Source organism: Carassius auratus, unplaced genomic scaffold (assembly GCF_003368295.1).
Source record: "Carassius auratus strain Wakin unplaced genomic scaffold, ASM336829v1 scaf_tig00012262, whole genome shotgun sequence".
NCBI lineage: Eukaryota > Metazoa > Chordata > Actinopteri > Cypriniformes > Cyprinidae > Carassius > Carassius auratus.
In genome coordinates, this window is record NW_020524276.1 from 43672 (window position 1) to 68923 (window position 25252).

Genomic DNA, 25252 nt, shown 5'->3' on the forward strand with positions numbered 1-25252 from the left:
CTATTAACCTCTGAACTGCAATAATAAATAATTTAATCATAAACATGTCAGATGTGTTGTTAAATTATTGAAATATTTACTTAAAATATCAGAGGGACTTTAAATAAATTGTAGATCAAATGGGTTTGGCTGAGAAACAAGTTTGGGAAATAATCCTTTCAAAATGCCTTTATTCAAATAGCTTAGAATCAGCATAAATCTCTTATAAAAAGGGTTACAACTCTATTTCTATTAGAGAAATCATTCCTGTTTCTTGTGTATGACTGATAAATAAGCATCACATTAAGTTTATTATGTATTTTTGTTCATCTTAAACCTAATCCAAGTGGGAGGTCATTTTATATGTTTTATTAATTTATGCCTAAATATTGTTTTGACTGTACCGGTGCTTAAAAGAACCCATAAATTACGGGAAAACACTTATCTGAAGAACACTTAGCAACAGCAAAGTATTTTGGAACCCTGCTGTAGCAACTGCATAGCAACACCGTAGCAACCACTCAAAACACTAGTGTGCGGAATTCAAGACTGTAACCAAAGCCTGTTCAAGAATATAAAGACAAGTCTTTTTATGAAAAGTGTGTGTGTGTGTGGTGTGTGTGTGTGTGTGTGATGTGTGATTTATTGGAGTGGGGGGAACAAACTCCACTCATGCGGATGATGATTGTAATTCCATTTGGGAAAATGGCTGAGCTGGCTTCTCCTGTCGCACAGAAGGTCACAACATTCCCGCTGATGGCTGATGAACAGATCGGAGAGCTGCAGTTATACTGGCTCATTCATTTGACATCAACAACAATCCACCTCACGTTATTATTATATAATCTCATTAGTATCACCTTTGTTAAGTGCAATCAGACATAGTAATATATACTAAGCACTAAATTAGTTTGACATGCTAAACTCTGCTGAAGCCTCTGTGTTTGGAATCTTCTTCCAGCCAATGATTGACATGAACATTCTGAGTAGCCCCGCCTCTTCCTGCATTTGCCTGAGTTACAAAAGCAAAATAAGAGCTTGATGGTTTAGTGTTTGAAAATGAAGAAATTAAGATCATTGCCACATTATTCATTATTATGTCACAAGTGTTTCATTTAATGTTTTGTGTGTAATGGGAAGTGTTATCAGCTTTTGGCAGTGCTTAAAACAACACATTAGCATACTACTTGTATTATATTCACAGTATGACTGTGCACAGTATGTACGTTTCCTTTTAAAATGCATTACTGTATTTGGATAAGATGACATTTTTTCATGAAAAAAAATTAAACTGCAATGATTGATTGATATAAATTTGCTGACCATAAATGTAATATATATATATATATATATATATATATATATATATAGTTACATTTTACAATTTACATTTAAATAACAATTATTTCAGATTATATTTTTATTTTCTTATTTAGAAATAATAATAATAATTTGTATTGTTATTATTATTATTATTATTAAACAGTCTTTAATTATTAAATATTATTATTAAATATTTATCATCATAAACAATTTGTATATAAATATATATATACACATGCAAATTTATAGATAAATGCATACATACAATTATATATAAATTAATTATAATTAATTATGTATATATTAGAATGTATTTTTATATAAAAAATTACATAATTGTAACACTTGTCCAAATACAGTAATGCATTTTAAAAGGAAACGTACATACTGTGCACAGTCAGACTGTGAATGTAATACAAGTAGTATGCTAATGTGTTGTTTTAAGCACTGCCAAAAGCTGATAACACTTCCCATTACACACAAAACATTAAATGAAACAGCAGTCACTTCTCTTGTGGATGCAGTCTGTTTTTTTCACCATTAGAGGGCATAACACACACATGCACACACACACACACACACCGACACGTCCACCCACAACAACCTGCATTAAATAACACTGGTGCACAGCTCTCTCACCCTCTCTACAGAGAGCAGGTGTTCCTCTGATAAGAGCCGAACACACATTACTGCACGTACACACACACACACACACACACACACACACACACACACACACAGAGCGAGGATCAAACACAATACGAACACCTTCCTTTGTGCAGCCGCTTCACAAACCCAGGGTGTTTCCCTTGTGCTCCAAGTGTTTGTATTAAAAAACACAATGATCCATGAAATCTCATTCCGTCCCAGAGCCGAGGGCCACGGATGGGTGTGAGAACACATTTATCAATCAATAAACATCTGAAACTATTGGGCTTCTTTGTCAGACAGAGCTGTTTCAATGCATTTGGTTTGCAGGACAAACGCTTTTGTATCCCAGAGTTCCTTTGATTGTTTTACTGATGTGCTGCTGCGATCAGGCTGTTCAAACACATGAAATGGGTTTTGTTGATGTGAGCACGGCCTGCAAATATAAATACAGTCTGACTGAAAACAGATTTTTATCACACTATGCATAATTAACATTCACTGCATTAACTGGAGAACAGATTATATGTGCTATTCAAGAGGATTCAGGATTATTTAAACGCTATGATGAGAGTAAATCACTCAAAACCTGTATGGGACATATTTTACCACAAAATGTGAAGAAACAATGGACTATTATTTTTGCACAAACAAAATAAAGGCTGTTTAGGACTTTTACGATTTATTGCATTGTGGTTTTCATGATTAGTAGACACCCCAATTTTCATTATTTTAAAGCAAGCATTAAAACATTTATAATTATATTAAGAAAAAAATATATATAATTTAAATGGTAAAAGAATACATTTTATGAAAAAATAATGAATGAAAAAAATTACTATAAATATACATTATTTAATATTAAATGTATAAATATTAATTAATGTATAAATTTAAATTATATAAATTAATTATACATTTATAAATTAAATTTGATATATATATATATATATATATATATATATATAAAATAAACAATTCAACTATTTTTCTTTAATACATACATGCATTTTTGTGCATTTATACACAAAAATCTGAATGACAGAAAATAAATTAAATATAAATAAATTATATTAAAATACAGATATTTCTCAATTAATTAATCTATGTATGTGTGTGTGTGTCATTTTTTCTCTTCTCTCTTCTTATAGCATGCATGACGATGCATTTCCTACCATATCATATCCTAAATAGTATGATAGATATGTTAAAGGTATTAAAGGTATAACACCTGCAAACATAAACCATATTGATCAAGATGTTGTAGTGTGTGTCTCTGTACTCAAAAGTATACAGTGCAGAAATATTACAGGATCATTTAATCGCAGCTCAGCAGTTTAACACGGGCAAAACTTCAGACAGTAAATCCATGCGATTCCTCCAGGACGGGGAAACAGACACACGGTGTCAGAGACAGGTTGTAGTGTGTCGAGGACTGAGAATCAATTTCAGAGCAAAGAAAAGAGCAGGTCGATATCTGCAGTCAGCGGTGCTTCTGACAAGCTCATCATCAGACCAAAGAAAACGCACGATAAACGATTTCTCACAGCAGAGATCACGTCATACAGAAGACAAGACAGCGAGAGAAGAAAAGACCTCGAGATGTTAACAACTGTGAACAATTTCAGCTCAGATCAGACATCTGAACATGAGATATCAAATACTTAGTGACTAATGAAGTACTTTTATGGTCACTATGAACATTTACTGTGTGGATAAGAATGAATCTATGAGGACACTCCCTTCCCAAACACTAATCATTATTTTATGTTTTTGAAAGACATCTCTTCTGCTCATCAAGGCTACATTTATTTGATCAGTTTAAAAATACAGTACAATTTGTGAAATATTATTACCATTTAAAATAGCTGTTTTCTACGTGAATATATTGTAAAATGTACAGTAAGTGATTTTTCTGTGATCGAAGCTGAATTTTTTAAGCAGCATTAAAATCAGAACATTAGAATGATTTCTGAAAATCATGTGACACTGAAGACTGGAGGAATGATGCTGAAAATACAGTTTTGATCACAGAAATAAATTACAATTTACAATATATTCACATGAAAAACAGCTATTTTAATTGTAAAAATATTTTGCAATTTTACTGTATGTTTGAACAAATAAATGCAGCCTTGCCGAGTAGAAGATCAAATATTTAAACTTTTCCTTGGTAGTGTATATAAGGCAAAACTGACTGTAATTTCTCTTTAAGCTAGCAGTCTTTCATCGAGTGAAGTTTAGCAGTGTACAGAGGGCTAACATTAGCATTAAAACAAGCTCCAGACAGAAAAAGGCAGTGATGTGCTGAAGAAGGCTGTGTTTATGAACAGTTTGGGTGGTCTCATCTATCAGCTCGAGTCCAGGAGTGTTTCTTCACATGTTCAGCCAGTGGATGAGGGAAAATAAACTGACCCTGGATCAGAAAACACCCCCTACTGGATGGACAGAGTAAGAAGCGAGAGTCACAAAAAGACTATTTCAGTTTCAGATATTTTAAAGAAATTTTGCCACTAGCTGGAATAACCTTTTTTTTTAAAATCCAGTTAGAATTTACTATACCACCAATCATTAAAATAATAAATGAAAATGACTTAAAATATTCCTTATACTGTATGGAGGAGATGTCATGTTCATTTATCATGATTTTAAACATGGAAATTATGGAAAGCATGATATTTTTTAATGATAATAAACAACTGCAGCTCAAAAGCAAAATAAAAATTAATAAATAAACTTCTGTTAATCTAAATATACTTCCATATTAAATAGTCCTTTAATAATTTCAGTAACTCATAGGCATGTGTGTTTGTGTGTTGTGAGTGTGTGTAAATGCGAATGTGTTGTGTGTGTGTGTGTGTCTGTGTGTGTGTTAGTGTGTTATGTATGTGTGTGTGTAAGTGTGTAATGTATGAGTGTGTGTGTATGCGAGTGTGTTGTGTATGTGTGTTAGTGTGTTGTGTGTGTGTGCGTTAGTGTGTTATGTATGTGTGTGTGTGTGCATTAGTGTGTTATGTGTGTGTGTGTGTGTGTGTGTGTGCGCGAGTGTGTTAAGTATGTGTGTGTGTGTGTGCGAGTGTGTTAAGTATGTGTGTGTGTGTGTGTGTGTGTGTGTTAGTGTGTTATGTGTGAGTGTGTGTGTATGCGAGTGTGGTGTGTGTGTGTGTGTTTGGCAGTGATGTCGTCAGACTGTGGCATCATCCTGTCTGAGCCGGTAACTGAAACGTTTAGAAATATAATTCCCACAAACCCCTGAGATCTGCAGTCCATGTGTTGTAAGGCTGGACTGTTGAGGCCTGTTTCTAGCGTTAGAGAAACTCTCACACACAGTAAATACAGGACAGTCACTGCAGAGGAATGATGACTAGAACCACTTCCCACCAAAATAACTGTGACAAATACAAAATAAAGTCATATAGTTTTATTGCACTACCAACAGCTTTAGGTACAAGCTATGATTACCATGGTAAATTTGTGTTCTTAAAGCAATTCAATTTTTAAATAGTAATTAAAAACAGCCTGTTCTTTGATGCTTTAGATTCCAGGAGTGATGAAATAATGAGAGCTACACATAGAAAAAATGAGTTACTGCACGTGAAAAAACTGTTTAGCCATCTGCGACAGACCCCAAAATATGCAGTGCTATTTTTTACAATTATTTATACAGTATTAGAGTTTTTATTATATTTTGAATTATTTATTATGTACAAGCGTATTTATATATATATATATATATATATATATATATATATATATATATATATATATATATATATATATATATATATATATATATATATATATATAGGTTACATTGTTGTTGTTGTTTTCTAGCAATTTTTAGTATCATTTGTACTTTTTTTTATTAGCACCCTAGCAATAATCCCCATTGTTATATCATATTTATATATACATATATATAGATATAGATATAGATAGATAGATATAATTATTGCTCTAAACGCTTTTAGTCACATTTTTAGACACCAAACTGCTCCATCTAGACTCATGTATTATGCTAAATGAACACTTCAGCAACTTCAGCTTCTCCATATGCAATTTCCTTTGACATTATCAGTGTGATTGTGTAAAAGGAAACTGCATATGGAGAAATCATAGGAAATCAGCTCACGAAAATCAAAATGTTACTTTCAAATGCTTGAAACATAATGGGCCCTTGCAAATGAAGGCCGTGCACTGAGACATGCGCACACAGTGAAAACCACTGAAATTAGATTACCGTGCTGCGCGCTGGACATGTGAGGGTTTAATGCTGGTGCAGTGCGGAGCGGATAACTCCACTGCACCACAGAAACACACACTAATAAAACACTCAGTGTGTGTGTGTGTGCCGGTGCTGCATGACTTCCTCCCTCCTCCTCGCTCGCATTCGCTCTTTTTGTCTCTCTTTGTGCTTAGCCGACCGATATCTGGGAGGAAATGGAAACCCTGAAGGAGAAGAACTCTGTTAAACCAACGCTGTCGAATCAACAGCTGCCTTTGTTTCCAATCAAAGACGTTCAGCCTCTTAACAGCCCAGATTTCATCATTAGACGAATATTTCCCATCATCCCCAGAGTTGCCTGAAGCACTGTCTTTGATGAGGTTCTGGACGTCTAATACAAATGTTGCTTTTCAAAGAAAGAAAACAACACATTGAATACCCTACCAGCAAATGCACACACACACACACACACACACACAATATCATGCACAGCAGCCCAGAAAACTAATTGTAGAAACCTTGTCTGTAAAACAAAAAATATTTTTTGATAATGTCTAAAATAGAATACAAATGTAAATATTAGATGAAAAACTTCAATTTATTTCATCTACATTTCAGCAGATCTTAAAATTAATATATTTTAAGTTGAAGTTGAAGTACTAAAATGAATAAAACTCAAATATACACTCTTAGAAGGAAAGGTTCTATATAGAACCTTAAAAGGTTCTATCAGGCGCTACGTATTTGGAACCCCTAAAAGGTTCTATATAGAACCCTTTTTAAGGGTTCAATCAAAAGAACCCTTTAGGGTTCTTTGTTACCAGGAGAAAGGTTTTATATTGAACCTTTTAGGGTTTAATTCATGATTATTTATTTTAAATATTTTTAATATTTTAAATATTTAATATTAAATATTAAATATTTAATATAACTTAAAAACATCAAGACCCTAAAATGTAAAAATGTAATTAACATAAAAAAGTCACCCATGAATACAGAAAAAAAGCTCACCCATAGAACTAGTCATTTATTTATATTAACAAAAATAATTACTATTACTGAAAGAATGCTACTGTCATTTCAAATATTCAAGGCTTTAAATGTACAACTCAACCTTAAAACACCAACCATTTAAAAATCTCATAAATAATGAAAATAGAGTTTCACCTACCTCTATTACAAAATAAGTCCATTATAAAATTACATTAATCTATCACTAATAAATAATGCAAATATACAGATTCATCTAAATTCCCATCAGGGTTAGAACAACATCAAGTACTGTACCTCAAAACCATATTAATATAACTCACAATGGAAATATAGATATAGAAGTACACCCTCCATATTGATGCTGGCTCTTTTTGCATGGAGGCGGTTTGAAGCTTCATGAAAAACTATAGTCGGAGTTGGCTTTACTGATTCCTGCAAGTTGTAAAAACATATAAATTATTTGTGAAATAACTTAGAATCTTGCATACTTTCTTCCAAACAATTGGATATGTGACTGACCATTTTTTACCGCAGTGGAAAGGGCCAATTCACTGCTAGGTTACACACGCAACTCACAAACAATCATGACCACAGAAACTTCAAGATCAATGCAATATTCATTAATAAAATAGCTTGGATAGTGAAAAACTAAAAAGCAACAATGTTAATTTAAATAAAAATGCTATTCGTTCAAGCTACATCATTTCTGTATCTGATTTAAAGCATGCAGAATGCTAGATCTAAAGGCCGTTTGCAAAAAAAAAATGCATCAGTAATTTCTTGCCTCCATGTCTTTCATTTAAATTGTGTAAATTTTTTTGGTTTGAAACTGAGCTGCCCTCTCTCAATTTTAACATCTTTGTATTTATCCATATATTACAAAACATTCTTCATTAGAACATTATTCTACAAGAGCAAGACATTTTTATTTAATTTTGTTATCACATTCACAGAGCTACATGCAATCAAGTGATCGTGGCTGTCAATTCTTTAAAATGATGGCATCTCAAATATCTGCTCATCACAATGAACGTCATACAGTTAATTATACAGATACAGATAATTTTCACAGACATGACATATCAAAACTTACATTGTCCAGACAGAAGAGAAACTTCATGTTTTCTCTGAATAAAGATGGTAAGATTAGCAGTGCTCCATTTTTATCCAGATCTGCAATATCAGTTTACACAAAACAACAAAACAAAACAGGTTATTGGTACACACTATATTTTAGCTGTGATGGTTGTCTCAGGTTTACATTCACAGTGTTTTTGGAAACCATGTAAATTTGAACAAATAACAACATCTAAATAATAACATTATTATTTTGCTTATTTTTTAATTCAATTATTAATATATAAAGACTGAAATATTACTGTAATTACTTAGTCAAATAAAATATTTATATAATTTATTTTACACTTCACTTTTAAACATTAATCATTAATTAGTATGTGAGCAGAGCAGCATCCAAAATCAAAGTACTTCTGCTGAGATTCTGAAGCATGCTTACAATGAACAATACACACAGTTTGGGGATCGCGAATCATTTGAGTCAGTTTGGGAGTTCGGAGCGGGTTCGCGAATCATTTGAGTCAGTTCTGGAGTTCAAAGCGGGTTCTCGAATCCTTTGAGTCAGTTTGGGAGTTCGGAGCGGGAATCATTTTAATCAGTTCGAGAGGTCGGTGTGGGTTCGCGAATCATTTGAGTCATTTCGGGAGTTCGGAACGGGATCGCGAATCATTTGAGTAAGTTTGAGAGTTCGGGAGCGGGATCGAGAATCATTTGAATCAGTTCTAGAGGTCGCTGTGGGTTCGCGAATCATTTGAGTCATTTCGGGAGTTCGGAGCGGGATCGCGAATCATTTGTGTCAGTTTGGGGATCGCGAATCATTTGAATCAGTTCGGGAGTTCGGAGCGGGTTCGCGAATCATTTGAGTCAGTTCGGGAGTTCAAAGCGGGTTCTCGAATCCTTTGAGTCAGTTTGGGAGTTCGGAGCATGAATCATTTGAGTCAGTTTGGGAGTTCGGAGCTGGTTCGCGAATCATTTGAGTCAGTTTGGAAGTTTGAAGCAGGTTGGCGAATCATTTGAGTCAGTCTGGGTGTACAGAGCGGCTTCCGGGATCATTTGAATTAGTTCGAGAGTTCAGAGCGGCCGGGTTCGTGAATTATTTGAATCAGTTCGGGAGTTTGTAGCGGGTTCGCAAATCATTTGAGTCAGTTAGTTTTCTCCAAAAATCTGCATGATTAAAATGTGATATTAAGTGACACAAACAATAACTTAATTACAAATACAAAATGTTGCAGAATAATGTAATATATGAATGAATAATAGCCTAAAGAACATTTGTGCCAAAAGGGTTCTTTCTAGTCATTATAGAACCTTTTTAGCATAAAAGGTTCTTTGGAGTTGAGTAAAGAACCCTATGGTATAGAACCCCAATGAACCCTTTTTTCTAAGCGTGTATTAATATATATATATATATATATATATATATATATATATATATATATATATATATATATACTGTATTTACATTTTTTTTATAATTTATAAATAATATTATAATTAATTCAAAATAAATTATGTATTAGTAAATAAACAATACTAAAATAGGTAAATAATGATCCAGTAACCACAAACAGTAAGTCACATAGAGTAATACTGTCTTCCTTCTCAACACTATTTATAAGTTATCAATCCAAACCATACAAATTAATCACTGACACTTGCTTTGATTTTTTTGTGAACTAATTCAATGACATCCAGACATTTTTAAGTGTGACTCAATTGTCAAAATATGTTTTGGGGCCACTGTGTGTGCAAAGACTCTTGACACAAGATATTGACACAAAACTCACTTTCAGACGCATACAGAGAAAATTGGGGTCACGGTTTCTCCCAGACACAGTGACACACAGTCCTGGGAAAGGCAAATGTGATCGCTCTGTGTTATTTGCTGTCTGTCAGAGTGCAAATACACAGGGAAAATGCTTCTGACCATAGAAAAGACAAATCATCAAATGATATTTATTTAATATCTTCATCATTTCTTCTACACGACTATGAGATTAAAGAAATGGTTTGCCAAAAAAGAAAATCTCGCCCTCAGGCCATCCAAAATGGAGATGGGTTTCTTCATCAGATTTGGAGAAATGCAGCATTGCATCAGTGTCTCACCAATGGATGCTCTGCAGTGAATGGGTGCCGTCAGAATGAGAGTCTAAACATCTGAAAAAAACCATCACAACAAGTAATCTACACCAAGAGTCTTGATGATGGTTTTGTTTCTTACAAACACACAACTTTTGTCTTCTCTAGATGTTAACTGATGGACTGGAGGGATGTGGATTATTGTGATGTTTTTATCAGCTGTTTGGACTCTCATTCTGACGGCACCCATTCATAAACTCAAACATTTCTCTTTAAATGATCTGAGCTGCTCTACATTATTATTACTCTATACCTTTAAACGGAATGACAATCTGGGTCTGTTTCAGGGGAAACATCTGCGACAAAGATGCTTAAATGAAACCCTGTTAACTCTCCTGAGCTTTGAAACTGAAATCGTCTTCGCTGGACTCTGACCAGGTGCAGAATCACATGCTGCTTTGATTCAGTGAGCAACAAGATGCCTGCAGCACTCAAAGACAAGAGACATAGATCAGTGCCTTTACAAACAGAACAGAGAGAGAGAGAGAGAGAGAGAGAGAGAGAGAGAGAGAGAGCTCAGTGTTTACTGCACAGACGGCAGTAAAGAAAACTCGGTTCTGTCTCTCCTGTAAAGACCGTGACATGTCTGATCTCTCAGTGTATTATATCCTGGTTGAATAAAAGGAGTTTGCATGCCACAGAGGAACCATTTCAAATTATAAAGAACCTTTATCTACTATAAAAAATCTATTCTACAATACAGATTCCATGTATGTTAAATGTTCCTCGTGGAACCATTGATGCCAATAAAATAACTTTATTTTTGAAAGTATATTTTAAAAAATTATTGTTGAATTAATAAATTAAATTAAGAAAATTTGAGCCTTTCTGCTTTATATATATATTTTTTTGTTTAATTAATACAGCAAATAAAGAAAATATGAGTCTTTCTTTCTGCTTCAGTATTTCAAGTTCATTTGGGAAATTTTTCTAGCAACTCAAATTTTCTAGAAATGTTATTATATATATATATATATATATATATATATATATATATATATATATATATATATATATATATATATATATATATACAATAATTGTCATTTTTTTACATTTTATATTTTGTGGTTTAATAATATATTTTTTTATATATATCTGCTATATATATAAATATGCTTTATATATATCTGGAAAATTTTTTTATTAATTTTTCTTTCTTTTTTATTAATTTAATTAAAATGTGTGTGTGTGTGTGTGTGTGTGTGTTCATTTTTGTGTCGTTAAAAAGCACATAGGCAACAGTCAGGCACTGCATATCATCTATAAATGTGTAAAAGTGCTACAGATGCCTCGTGGATTACAGGAAGGTGTCAGTTCCACCCAGACATGCACTTCTACTCGCCCTCTCTTTACCATTCCTGCAGCATCTCTCATGGGATAAATAACACGTCACAGTCTCTAGTGCTTTTCATTCATTTGAGTAAGGGAACAGTCTGTGTGCTGAAATAGGTTACGAGAACACACACACACACACACACACACACACACACACAGACGCTTCCCCAGAGATCCTGCTGAATCTGTCAGAATCTACTTCTGTCAGTGATAATGTAACCGCTACATCTGCTGAACAGCACTCAGATAGACTTCTACCGCTTTTATATCAATAGAATTACACTGCCTCCCATCTAACTCTGCCTTTTGCAGAATGCAGTATGTACAATGTGCACAGAAAGCAAATTTTCTGCATGACAAACCATTTGCCAAATGTGCAGCGTACAACCAGAGGTACTGTATTCAACAATGCAGTCTAATAAATAGCTATCTGAAATAATTACTACTGTTTTAATGTATAAGTATGCTACTCTATTTCCAGTAAAACAACTGCTTTCCGTTATATGAACATGTACTAGGAATGATTTTAGTGGCCCTTCCAAAAGTGAATGTGAAGTCAGTGTAGTACTCTTCATCTCCAGTAGGAGGCGGATGTGAGATGGGACCCCTGAACCCCCAGCATCAGGAATCATTTAGGGTGGGGTCGGAATTTCTCCCGTTTAAGATCGGTGACTCACTGGGCCGAGAGAATTTGAGTGGGAAAGCACACACACGCACAGAAAATAACAAAGTGAATTAACTTTGAATGACTGAGAGAGAATGTTTCACCAAGCCAGCCGTTCAGCCTGAGGGGAGTCAGTGCGTGGATTTAACATGCTGTGGCAGCCCTCTGTGTGTGTGTGTGTGTGCGTGTGTGTGCGTGTGTGTGTGTGTGTGTGTGTTGGGGGGGGGGGGGGGTCAGACACGAGATTGGGATCAGCTGGCTGGTTGTAAAGTTGGTTGCAAGTAACAAATGTTTTCATTCCACTCAATTCATGACAAATGAAAATAAAATAAAATATAAAATAAAAATAATTTAAAATAAATAAATGTGATTTTCTTTACTTTTATTTTTAGTGATATAATTACATTATATATTAAATAAATTATTAATGATTAAAATAGCATGCAGAGCAGTAAAAAAAAAAATATAAAAATAATTACAAACTTGATTTATTGTATTTTTAATGTTTCAGTTGGTTTTTATTAAGTAAATTAATTAATGGCAATTGTAAATTATATTTAAATGAATGGTAATGTGTGAGGTGTGTTCAAAACAAAAACTAAATCATTAATGGAAAAATAAATAAAATAAATAATAATTAAATTAAAATAAAATAATTAAAGAATGGAATAAAAAACATTGTAAACACACATGTGAACAGTATACCACACACGTGTGCACGCACATTCACACAAACACACACACAGACACACACACACACACACACACAGAGTGGTAGCAACTCTTTGAACTTGATGTGCTTTTACTGCGGACTGTAAAGTTATGGAAGATAAACCTTTATAGCCAAACGCCCATTTAATTAAACAGCATCCGTGATTACACAGTTAAACACAGTTACACGCACTGAAATCTAGTGAATGATTCGCGTCCGTTGAGTCACCATGCATAATTTATGCCACGTAGCATTAGCTAAACACAAAAAATAAACTTGGATGAGTCAAAGCAGCTATTTCACTTCGACAAGCCCAAGATCATTGCTTTCCCATTTTGCAGTAACAGCACTTTTGTTTCTGATTATGCAAAATTTGAGTCCCTTATTGTGCAAAGAAAGAGGAAAAGGCAGTGCCGCTGATTGTTTATAACCTTTTCATAGCTAAATCAGTTATAAACCCATATTGTTGTGTGCATACAGACTGATAACTTAGTATCACTGTGAGAATTCACACAGAACTGAATTCACACCGCTGATCAGTGAAGCCCGTCAACACAATCTCTCAGATTAGCATTAGCCTTGGCGCTAATCTGCCAAACAGGAGTCTGTGACTTCGTCTTAGTACAGATATTAGCCAACAAAACCACAGAACGATCCGGTCTAGTCTGGGATTTCTCCGGCATTCTAGAACTCTGGATGACCCTTTGATTCCCCGGGCGGGAAGTGCTGGAATATTCTGGAAGTCTGACACTGACATTCCACGACTGCAATACAAGAACAGATGGCAAGATTATTCTAGAACAGAACCTCACACCTGCCTCCATTAAAAACACTCACTGCTGGACCTTTTAAGTCTTCTGGTGGATAATTAAGAGTTTCTTTATGTTTTTGAAAGAAGTCTAAAGAACATTTATATGTAAAATATATTAAATATTATTACTATTTAAAATACCTGTTTTCTATGTGAACATATTTTATAATGTAATTTATTTCTTTGAATCGCAGCTGTATTTTCAGCATCATTACATCATCCAGTTTTCAGTGTCACGTGATCTTCAGAAATCATTCTGATATGCTGATTTTACTGCACAAGAAACATTTCTGATTATCACTGATGAAAACAGTTGTGTTGCACAATATTTCTGTGGAAACTGTGACTCATTTTATTTTTCAGGAGTCTTTGATGAACAGAAAGTTCAAAAGAACAACATTTATTTGAAACAGAAATCTTTAAGAACATTATACGTGTCTTTAATGCCACTTTTGATCAATTTAATGCATACTTGCTGAATAAAAGTAATCATTTATATATTTTTTAAATATTACTTACCCTAAACATTTGAATGGTATATCTCAGTTTACACCAAATAATAAGCAACAAAAACAGTTTTCAACATTGATATTAAAAATAAATGTTTCTTGAGCAGCAAATCAGTATATTAGATTGATTTCTGAAGATCATGTGACTCTGAAGACTGGAGGAATGATGCTGAAAATACAGCTGCGCATCACAGGAATAAATTAGATTTTAAGATGTATAAATAGTAAACAGACAATTTAAATTGTTAAAATATTTCACAATATTACAGTTTCATTGTAACGGCGATCAAATAAATGCAGCCTTGGTGAGCAGAAGACACCATAAAACTTGAAATTATTTCATTATTAATTATTCCAAACATTTGACTGGTAGTATATCTATTTTATTAAAAGTCAGCATAAAAGAAAGAAAGAAAGAAAATCATTTCAAAACAGAACGGTGACAAAAAATACATTTTCTTTGATCACTGTAAAAACTGTATAACTTGCTTTTGCGTGTGTGTGTGTGTGTGTGTGTCTCTCTGAAGTATTTGATCTCACATGATGGTCTTAACTAGCCAGTGCAAACAGACCTAAAGCACTTCACAGGTCTCCGTCATCTCATAGTAAAGCACATCTTCCTCACAAGCTCTGCAGGCTTGTGGTTATGTAATATTATCATCAGTCACATGCTATATAATCCAAGCTAAACCGAATTAAACCAATCTCAACTGGATGCCATGCCAAACGACCCGTTCAGCTCGGCAGAATCGAGAAACATGTGTCTAATTCCCGTTTGTGCCTGGCTTTCCGAGGAACGCCGCTAATCTGGAGCGTGTAGGGGAAGAGGAGGAGTCCTGTGGACTAATGGAGGTCTCGTGGTCTCCTTCATGGGTCTCATGACCGAACCAGGCTCTCATCCAGAGTCAAACACATGACACGGCCGCAAGCTCCACACAGCCCTGACCGAACAGTGTGGAATACCATAAAAAGCCTTTTTACAGGAAATGAAAGTGTACCTTCTTGAATTTCCCTTGAGTATCTATCGGAGAAGAAAGGGTTGGAATCAATTATATTTCAGCTGAGGCCAAGAACTTCAAACGTCAGGAAAATCTGATTCACGGCAAGACAAATCTGTGTCTAAAACCTTCATGGATGAATCGTTCATAATATATAACATGCACCATGCATTTAACAAATAAATAGGGTGATTTTACAAGTCATGCCATTTTGAGGATAAATAGTTCCTGTGTGTTTTGGACAGTTCAAATCAAATGAAACTCATGAATCGAAAGGAAGCCCATTTTTTTAAATTGATTGATTGTTTTACTAATATTTTGTCTTGTTTACCAGTACACATATAAAACAATCTTAAATCAGATACATTTATCTGAGATGCAAAATTATTTAGCAGATTAAGTCTTGTTATTGTGGAAACCATGACACATTTCGATTCTGGATTATTTGAGGAATAGAAAGTTATTTTTGTAACATTATACATTTCTTAATTGTCACCTTTTAATTAATTTAATGCATCCTTTCTGAATTAAAGTTTTAATTTAATTTTGTTTAATTTTACTTTGCCTATTTTTTTTTCCATCACTGATAAATAATTAGCATATTAGCATGATTTCTGAAGATCATGTGACACTGAAGACTGGAGGAATGATGCTAAAAATACAGCTGCGCATGACAGAAATAAATTACAATATAAAATATATTCACATAGAAAACAGCTGTTTTAAATTGTACAAAATATTTCACAATATTACTGTTTTTACTGTATGTTTCACCAAATAAATGCAGCCTTGATGATCAGAGGAGACTTCTTTCAAAAACATTACACAATCTTATTTTTTTTAATTAAAATTTCCTGAAAAATATCTCAAAACTATTTGGTTTTTGCTTAAAATGAAAACAAATATCGTAAGAGAATTTTCTTACCCTATGTTTTTTTTCTTGTTTTAAGCAAAACTCACTTAAATATATATATATTCTGTCTCTGAAAACAGGACTGTTTAGATATTTGTACTGGGAAACAAGACAAAAAATGTTTAGGAACTTCCCAGAAAGACATGAGAAGCGCTTTAGGAAGGATATGTGAGAATGATACTGAGCCATTGATCTGTATTAGTAATCTATATGATGCCTATGCTGGAAAGCTTGTCATTGGAGGTCTGAAAAAGAGTTCAACAGATATTAACAGCTATCGAAATTTTAATCACAAAATCAGGAAGTGAATTTGCAGAGGTTAGGACAATGTGGGTGCGCCTGTGCTGTAAGAACCGTTGCTATAATCATGACTAACAAGATCATGTTCCCTTCAATGCCAACAGTGTGTGAGTCATGTTCACATGCATCCTTCAATCCCATGAGTAAGACAGTGAGATGATGTGCATCTTGTGTTTTCACTGTGTGAGAGGTGAAAAAAAAACACAGAGAGAAAGACAAAAAGAGATCAAGACTAAATGAATGGCACTTTTACAGTCTGTCTTAAATAATAAAGGACTGAAAGATTGTGACAAAACAGCAGTTTATTCTGCTAAAGAATTGCCAACTTATAAAAATAAAAACTTTAAAAATCTCATTATCAATTTTCTTTTTAATTAAAATTTGTTACATATAACATTTTTATATTTATATTTATTAATATAATATTAGTGTAATTTTATCAGTATAGTATGCATGACTTTTCATGTATGTATATTTTCATACATTTATTAATACGCATATAGTTTTGATTATATATATATATATATATATATATATATAATATATATATATATATATATATATATATATATATATATATATATATATATATATATATATATAAATTAAATTAAGTTAAATGTATGCATTTAGCAGACGCTTTTATCCAAAGCGACTTACAGTGCATTCAGGCTATCAATTTTTACCTATCATATATGCTGCTTTTATTTATTAACATTATGTTATATATACTACTGTTTTTCATACATAATATATTATAATTGATCATGTGTTTTCCTATATATTTTTATAAATGTATATTTATTCATATTTATATTTCATACATATTTTCAAAGAAAATTTCTACTGATATATATATATATATATATATATCTCTATCACATCAGCTATAACATAATTAGTCTGCTAAAATGCCTATCTATCCATGCATTTACCTGCCCACATCTTTATTTTAGCTTATGTTCAAATCACCAAACCTCCATAGTGATGCAGATTCCCCTTCATCCATCTATAACATCCATCCATCTCTCTTTCTTCTTCAGCACAGCCACAGTGATTCAGACCTGTCAGACAAAATGTGTGGAAACCAATGGAACGTGTCAGGAACGTTTATGGTGGGGCACTAATGCTTTGCTTTTGATATGCATGCGTAACCTTGATGGCAAATCTAATGAGGTGGGATTGTGGTCTATAGCATTATATCACAGAGCCCTCTTTCTCCAGTTAGCAGAGCTCAGTAGAGTAAAGTGACCTAAATTTCTGAGCTTCAGTCACAGGGGAGTGATTCACAGCTAAGGGCACAACTGCTATGAATGAGAGATACCGAGCACTGATCACAACGATTTTATAAAGACATTCAGCAGCCGTTTGCAAGATGCACACTATAATGTGCATCCATTATTAGGCCACATGCAACTTTACAAAAATAGTGTGTGAGTATAAGCACTTTCTTATACATCATCTTATTTAATTCATCATGACCACAACCTTGAAGTGAATATTTTCCACATATATGTTTTTTAAAATTGCAGTTTTCAGTTTTTGAATTTAAATAACAATTGTGTTTGTGCTGCCGATTTGGAGCTCATGTTTATGAGTGATGAGTCACATGTGCACGCTCTCTGCCAGAGGTCAACAGGAAGTGGAAACAGGTCACAATTTTCTGTCTATCAGTTACATGAATCTGCACAAAGGAATTCTGCCACTCATGCAATGCTTTTCCACCAATCTGTGTGCATTTGATAAATACCCCTGCATTCATATTGGCACATTTCTTTTAAAACCCCACCTCACAGAAATCAGGTCAGTCTAAAACGATGCCAAAAATCATAGTAGCCTACAATATGTGGTTCCTAAATGATCTATTTAGCAAACCAAGTTTAGATTTCTTCATTTGTAACGTTTACTACTAAGTCAAGCATCACTTTCACACTTTCATTATTCCTCACATTAGAGTTAGTGATTTGAGTAAACATCCTAGCAACCAAACAACACACTTAACCGCATATAAAGTCACTACAACCTCAGGACACCTTAGCAACTCCATAGCAAAGGCTTGAAAACAAACCACAACATCATAGATTTTAGGTTCTGCAAGTATAAGGCACATTTTTCTGAGTGGAAATGTAAGAAAGAAATATAGACTGAACATGCAATTAGATTAAAAAAAAAAAATAGGCTGCAGTCACGTGATATTTATATGGCAACCTTTCCATGATGATTACTCAGAGCTATTTAACACTTAACCAATCAATATTTGTTAAAAAACAAACGGCACTCACACCAATATAACCACGTAGTGATGAATAATTAATTTTCTACATTAATTATTCAGAGTGTTATCAGTATTCACCCAAATGCTGCCAAAACCCAAAAGCTCGGTGCATTTTAAAGGTGTTTCTTTATCTAGCCTACTGTAAAATTCTTTCAAACTGTCAATAATTTCTACAGAAGGGCGGGGCGAAAGTTTCCATATAAGGAAAACGAGGCTTTCGCTGACGTCATACACTAGCCAGCGCCCCTAGAGCTGAAGGAGAGACTACGCGGGGGAGAATGACGTTGGCGTAAGCCGCCTTCATAAATTGAATGCGGAATTAATAAATATATTTTTTTTAATTTCCAATTTTTTTCACCGAGTCATTCGAGAATATTTGTTGTTGTGAGTGAGTAGACTCTCTTTTGGCAGCTGATGTTGATATAGAGGGCTTTTTTTTTTTTTTTTTTTTTTGAGAGCGCGCGAGAGAGAGAGAGGAGAGAGAGCGCGAGGGGGCGGGTGTCTCTCGCGCTCGCCTTGCGCAGCCTCACACAGACGCTCGTGAAATCAACACAAGGAAGGTTTGCTTACACATCTATCGCTTATTTTCGGGATTTTCTGGATAAACATCACCGTGATCGATGCGAGTCCTTCTAACGGACATTCGCCGCTGATATTACTTCCGCGTTCTTTTTCCTGTTTTTGTCGCTTTTCCCTCTCAGCGGAGCGTTTGTTGGATTCGTTATGAATTCCAGCCCGCTTCCAAACGGCAGGCTCCTACCGGACAGCCAGAGCTGGAACTCCTCCGGTTCCGACGAGGATCTGGACGTCGAACCGGGACCCGGTCCGCATGGAGGGGTGGCGGAATTCGGAGGGGTGCTCAGTAAGGTGGGTTACGATCCCGAATAATACCTCCCGAATCGGGAAAGCGTGTGTTTGTGCGTTTTTGTTTCCACCTGATCCGATGTAAACAAACGGCAGGCGATTAGATTAATATCACGGAGCTTGTCGAGAAAATGTCTAAATAATCTCAAACAGTAATTATGCCGATTTTAGTTCAGATATTTTGCATGGTGACATTATTTGTATGACAATTAAACTATTTTTACATCACCTATTACCATAATATGATCAATGTTTTAATTCTGATGTGTTCATTACTGCCCAGTTGCGTGTGTTTTCTTAAATTAACCACAAATCAAACACAGTACAACAAATACTACAAATGCTTAACAGTTCAAATAATAGATGTGACCCTGGAGCACAAAACCAGTCACGTGTATATTTGTAGCAATAGCCAACAATACACTGTATGGGGCAAAATGATCGATTTTTCTTTTATGCAAGTGCAGATATTTAGTAAATTTCCTATCGTAGATATATCAAAACGTCATGTTTGATTAATAATATGCATTGCTAAGAACTTCATTTGGACAACTTAAAAGGCGATTTTCTCAATATTTAGATTTTTTGTTGTTGCAGATTTTCGAATAGCTGTATCTCGGTCCAATACTATTGCTTCCCTAATAAACCATATATCAATGGAAAGCTTATTTAACCTCATTACTGGATTGCTCGCATTACGATGATGTTTTCTATGGTGATTTCCAGTGCATGGTGACCATATGCTGCTCTTTAGACAGCAAGCCCCAAGGATATGTTAACCAAAACTGTTTTTTGATATTTTATGATAAATACTTAATATGTGATGCATGGATATCTTTTTTGTGCATCTATAATTCAGAAGGGGTGCAACAGGTTCAGGGCAGAAGCTAGAGTTAGTCGGGGTTACTAGAGTTCATCTGCTGGTCTTTTCTTCCTGATGGGATTAAAGGAGAAAACCTCTCCTCATGACTCAGACAGCTGATCGTCTGTTTTTGTGATGAGAGGAGCATATTCCATAAGAGATTAGTGTATTATTCCACATGCGATGTCTTAAATCCTCTCCTATTTGAAGTATATTTATCTATGTGTTCGAGAACACAATCAGTTGTTTTATTGAACTGTGCATCATATTTTTATCGTCACAAGTCATCAGTATGGCTGTGCGCTCGCTCTTAAATACAGCTTCTTGTTTTCTTAAAACAGTTTTGTTTCTCTACAGTGGACTAACTACATTCACGGATGGCAGGACCGCTGGGTCGTGCTGAAGAACAACACCTTGAGTTACTACAAATCCCAGGACGAGCGCGAGTACGGCTGCCGCGGTTCCCTCTGCCTCAGCAAGGCTGTCATCACAGTAAGTATCCCGGGGAAAGATCCTCCCAGACAGCCGTGGGAATTTCAGATCTGAGCCAAAATTAGAATGATGCTGTGCATTCAAAACGAAAGCTTGAATTGCTTCAGATCGGACATTGTCATGCTGCGAGCTTCAGAACTGTAGTTGAATGGATTTTCATGGGATGCATGATGTTTTACTGACAATATAGACTTCTTTTATTATCAATTTGATTAGGCGGATAATATAATGCCTCCTTTTTCTAATTCTTGTATGCCAACTTCAGGATTACTAAGCATATTTTTTATTGTGCATTATAATGTATTAGTACCTGATTAGACGCAATGCATGTGATTTCACATCAGTAATCCTGTTTTTGCATAATTCAGTGAGTTGAATGCATTATTGAAACTGATTGTTTTGGGCCGTCATATTGTTTATTGGATATTTATTGAATGATTAAGGTTCTCTCAAAGTTATAAACAAGCATTCCTCCGATGATTGTCAATAAAACTGTGAAGATATCTGGTATTTCACAACTTTAGGAAAACGTTAGCACAAAAAACATAATTTATACATCACTTTTTTTAAAATACATTTTAGTTGGATGTTCGTCTGACTTTTTTACAAATGCTAATACTTATGGTTCAGAGAACATTCAAAATAGCATTCCCATAATGGTTGTTTAATAGGTATTATAGCAGAATTTTCTTACAAATGTTCCTTTTTTAAAGCTGGGTCGGTATTGCTGCATCTCTAGAAATTAGATTTGGTGTGATTATCGCTGAGGCAGTGGATGTGCTGAGAGCTCTTTTTAGGGCAGAGGAGAGGAGAAAAGAGATTGATGGAGGACAGACACGATCCTCTGCCACAGGCAGCCGGCCAGGCGCAGACAGACTGTGGCCTATTTCCCCTAAAATCACACACATGCACCTGCAGAAGCTGTGAGCCTCCGTGAACTTTCCTTCATGTGTTACTCAAACTGAGTAGTGGCAAATACTGCTGAATGTATACGGTATCTATAGGAGCTCATGTAATGAATGCATACTGCTCAGATTTGGGGTTGATTGCCTATGATCAGATATTGCCCTAAACAAACGGAATGAAATGAGAATTCCCTGCATTGCGTTAAAGGTTAACTCATGATCACACACAGATTTCGACATGTGCTGCAGCAGTCTATGCACACGCTCCGATCGTATTATCTTGCGTCACCGCTGAAAATGAGGAAACAGGGCGAAGGTTGTGTTGTTATGGAGACCACTGGAGAGGTACGAGTCCTTATGGTGACCCTGTTACCATTAGTCCTTCAATGATTAAACCAAAACCCTTACTGAAGATCGAGGGAAAGGAACAAACAAGCAATTTCTGAGATGTAAGACAAGTTACGGAGTAAATAGAGGGATTGAAGTCTGAAATGATATGGTTTTGTAGGTTTGTGATTGTGCACGGCCTGCGCTCAGGTAGTTGATGTTTAAAGCTGCAGGTCGCTGCTGTGTGTTCCACATTCTAATTTGATGCTTTTGCATTTTGGCTTTGAGCGAGAGAAAAATGGCTCCTTTGTTTCAAGACTCGAGAGTGTTTCTTTTTTCAGCTGTGTTTTTGTTGAACTCCAACATTTATGGCTAATCATAAATGTTAACTTTGGTAATTAAAGTCAAGCTTGTGGTAGAAAAAAGGTGAGGTTTAATGATTAAAATTAACTTTAGCACCTGCCAAAGGTCTGTGAATTGGCAGAATTTATCAGATAAAAATATTCTCTGTCAGCTTTTTTTTTTTTTAAGCCTGTTTGCTATTTATTTTATGAATTTCTTTGGATTATTTAGTTGTTTTTTCCTTGCATATTAGTGTTAACCCACTGCAGGTCAGTGTGTGCAAATATAAGCCATTTCTCATATCTATCTGTTCAAATTTTTGTACATTTTGTGAGTTTTGTTCAAAATATTTTATTTTGGCTTAATGCGAGGAATATTCCTAGTTTTTCGACAGTTTGTAAATCTTTGCATTGAGTCATGTGTTGCTTGCATCAGTGAGAGTTAGACTTTCATGGTTGGATAATGTTCCAGTTCCTCATAAATTTACCACATGTTTAAATTGTTTTCTTTCTACTCTCTTTGGCATGTGGTTACTGTTCATTTTGCACTGGATGAGTTTTGGCCTTTCTGTGTAATCTCAAAAAGAGGACAAAAACAGACAGTTTTTTAATTATTTATAGTGCATCTAAACATATTTCTCTTTCTCTTTCTATTCTGGAATACGAAGCAGCTTAATTCAGACTGATTCAGCACACACATGGCAGCAATCCGTCTCGTAAATCCTCACAAAAACCAGGTTATTGTGTCATTCCGCTCTTCCTGCCTGCGATTACGCTGTCCTCACATGACTCACACATACTTAAACCACACACAAACGGGACCACCCTAAAATCAGACTGGCCTTAAACCCTTGCAGACACAACAGGATTACAACCGTCCACGGACAGGCCTGATTCAACCCAGAATGCCTCATTGTGTGGCTTTCTAAAACTGGGTCTCTCTGGTTCAGTGCTCAGATCAGCACACAAGCTGGAAACCGTGTTAATTGTGCTTTTGTGAGACGCTCAGGCTGTTGAATCAGATTTGTGAATGTCAGACCTCAGGAGATGGAGACAGTTTGTGAAAGATCAATCAGTGCGATGACAAAAAACAGTTTCACAGACACTTATTCTGACATAATCGGTCTGTCAGCAACACTTAACGAACCCAACGTGCTGTTTTTGAAATTCAAGCAATACTTTACGCATACTTGGGGTTAGTGATTTGAACAAACTTGTAGCCAGAAATTAACTTTGCTCCATGAAGGGGTAACAGGTATTTTAAAACCATTTTAACATTTCAGTTTTTATAATTGCCTTATTAAATATATCGGAGTTGTCTTTCAGGTTAATACTTAAATTTAACCAATTACTTTCATTCAGTCAGAAAACACTGAGCAACCTTAACAGATCCCCAAAAAATTCTAAAGAAAGACAAATGACAAAATGACAATTTTCAACTGAGATTTGGAGCCAAAAAACGGAAGCAAATGACTGGCAAATGGCAGCATCAATTATTTTATTTTTACACCGAGATTGGTAAGTGTGAAGTGAAAATCTGTTGACTGAGTAGTCTGTTATTATTTATATGCCAATGGTGACCGTTGAAAAATAGAAAAGGAGTTTATGCCTCTTACTTGGAAGTAATAAAGATATTTGCCATAGCCTTTTCAGCCAAGGCCTCTAGTTGAGGAGACACCAAAAAACACTAAATACATTTTGACTTGAGCTAATAAGCAACTATATAGCAACGTGCAACAACTACAAAAACCACTGCAAACCCTGGACATCTCCCTACAATTTGTATTTAAGGTGCTTTTTCTATGTTTCGGTTCATAGTGTTTGAGTTGGATCTGTTATCAACGACCGTATTCAGCCCAATAAAAACCATCAATACAGCGGCACACAGCTTTCAGCGCTCACAGTGCATTGAACCTGAACCGTGTGCTTTCGCCTGCCAAGTTTTTCCCCTCACGTGAGCTGGAATTCTCTCGCCTCGTGCTCTCCAAAGTGTGGCCCGTAAACATGCAATCTTTCTCTGAGCTACACCAGACCTGGACTGTGTGGTGATCTGACAGGAGAACAGGGGAAGCTCTCTCTCTCAGTCTCTCTGTTTGTCAGGGATTTGGGGAAGGACAGGTACACACAGGTACAGGTTATTCTGGTGCAGGGCGGGTCATTGGAAATTGCTAAAGTGCAGTGCTTGGCTCATGTCAGGACAGGAAAAGTTTTAATAGAGCTGAGTTTACTAAAGAGGAAGAAGATACATGCAGTAGAGGAAAGGGCAGTGCGGGTTTACACCATTCTTACCATTTTTGATCATGTTCCTTGTGCTTTTAATTTTTTCCAGACTTAGGGTGACTAATATTTTTTTTGTAGTTGGGCAGTAAAATATTAAGAGCAAGTATAAAGAGTAGAAAATCCTGAATGTTGAGGCGTTGGAGTGTTGAGTGAAGTAAAGGAGAACAAAGAGACAATGGTGGAAAAGCAGAAACTGTAAAGGTTTTTGAATGTGGAAACAGTGTGTATCGAGTTACTCTATTGTTTTTGACCTAATGTTTTTGGTTTCTTTTCGCTG

The 25252-nt window shown here is 35.1% G+C and overlaps 1 protein-coding gene across 1 annotated transcript; it reads left to right on the forward strand.

Moving 5' to 3' along the window:
- Positions 1-19385: 19385 nt before the first annotated feature.
- On the forward strand, positions 19386-21301 carry LOC113073477 (collagen type IV alpha-3-binding protein-like). Its single transcript, XM_026246373.1, has 2 exons — positions 19386-19771; positions 20988-21301. Exons 1-2 carry the CDS (start codon positions 19628-19630, stop codon positions 21174-21176), a joined length of 333 nt encoding a protein of 110 aa, XP_026102158.1. The 5' UTR covers positions 19386-19627; the 3' UTR covers positions 21177-21301.
- Positions 21302-25252: the final 3951 nt, after the last annotated feature.

Excerpts from the sequence above, each read along its gene's own strand:
- LOC113073477 (XM_026246373.1), top strand. The coding sequence starts at position 19,628 with ATGAATTCCAGCCCGCTTCCAAACGGCAGGCTCCTACCGGACAGCCAG. Across the intron at positions 19,772-20,987 it reads TCGGAGGGGTGCTCAGTAAG|TGGACTAACTACATTCACGG; the intron begins GTGGGTTACGAT and ends GTTTCTCTACAG.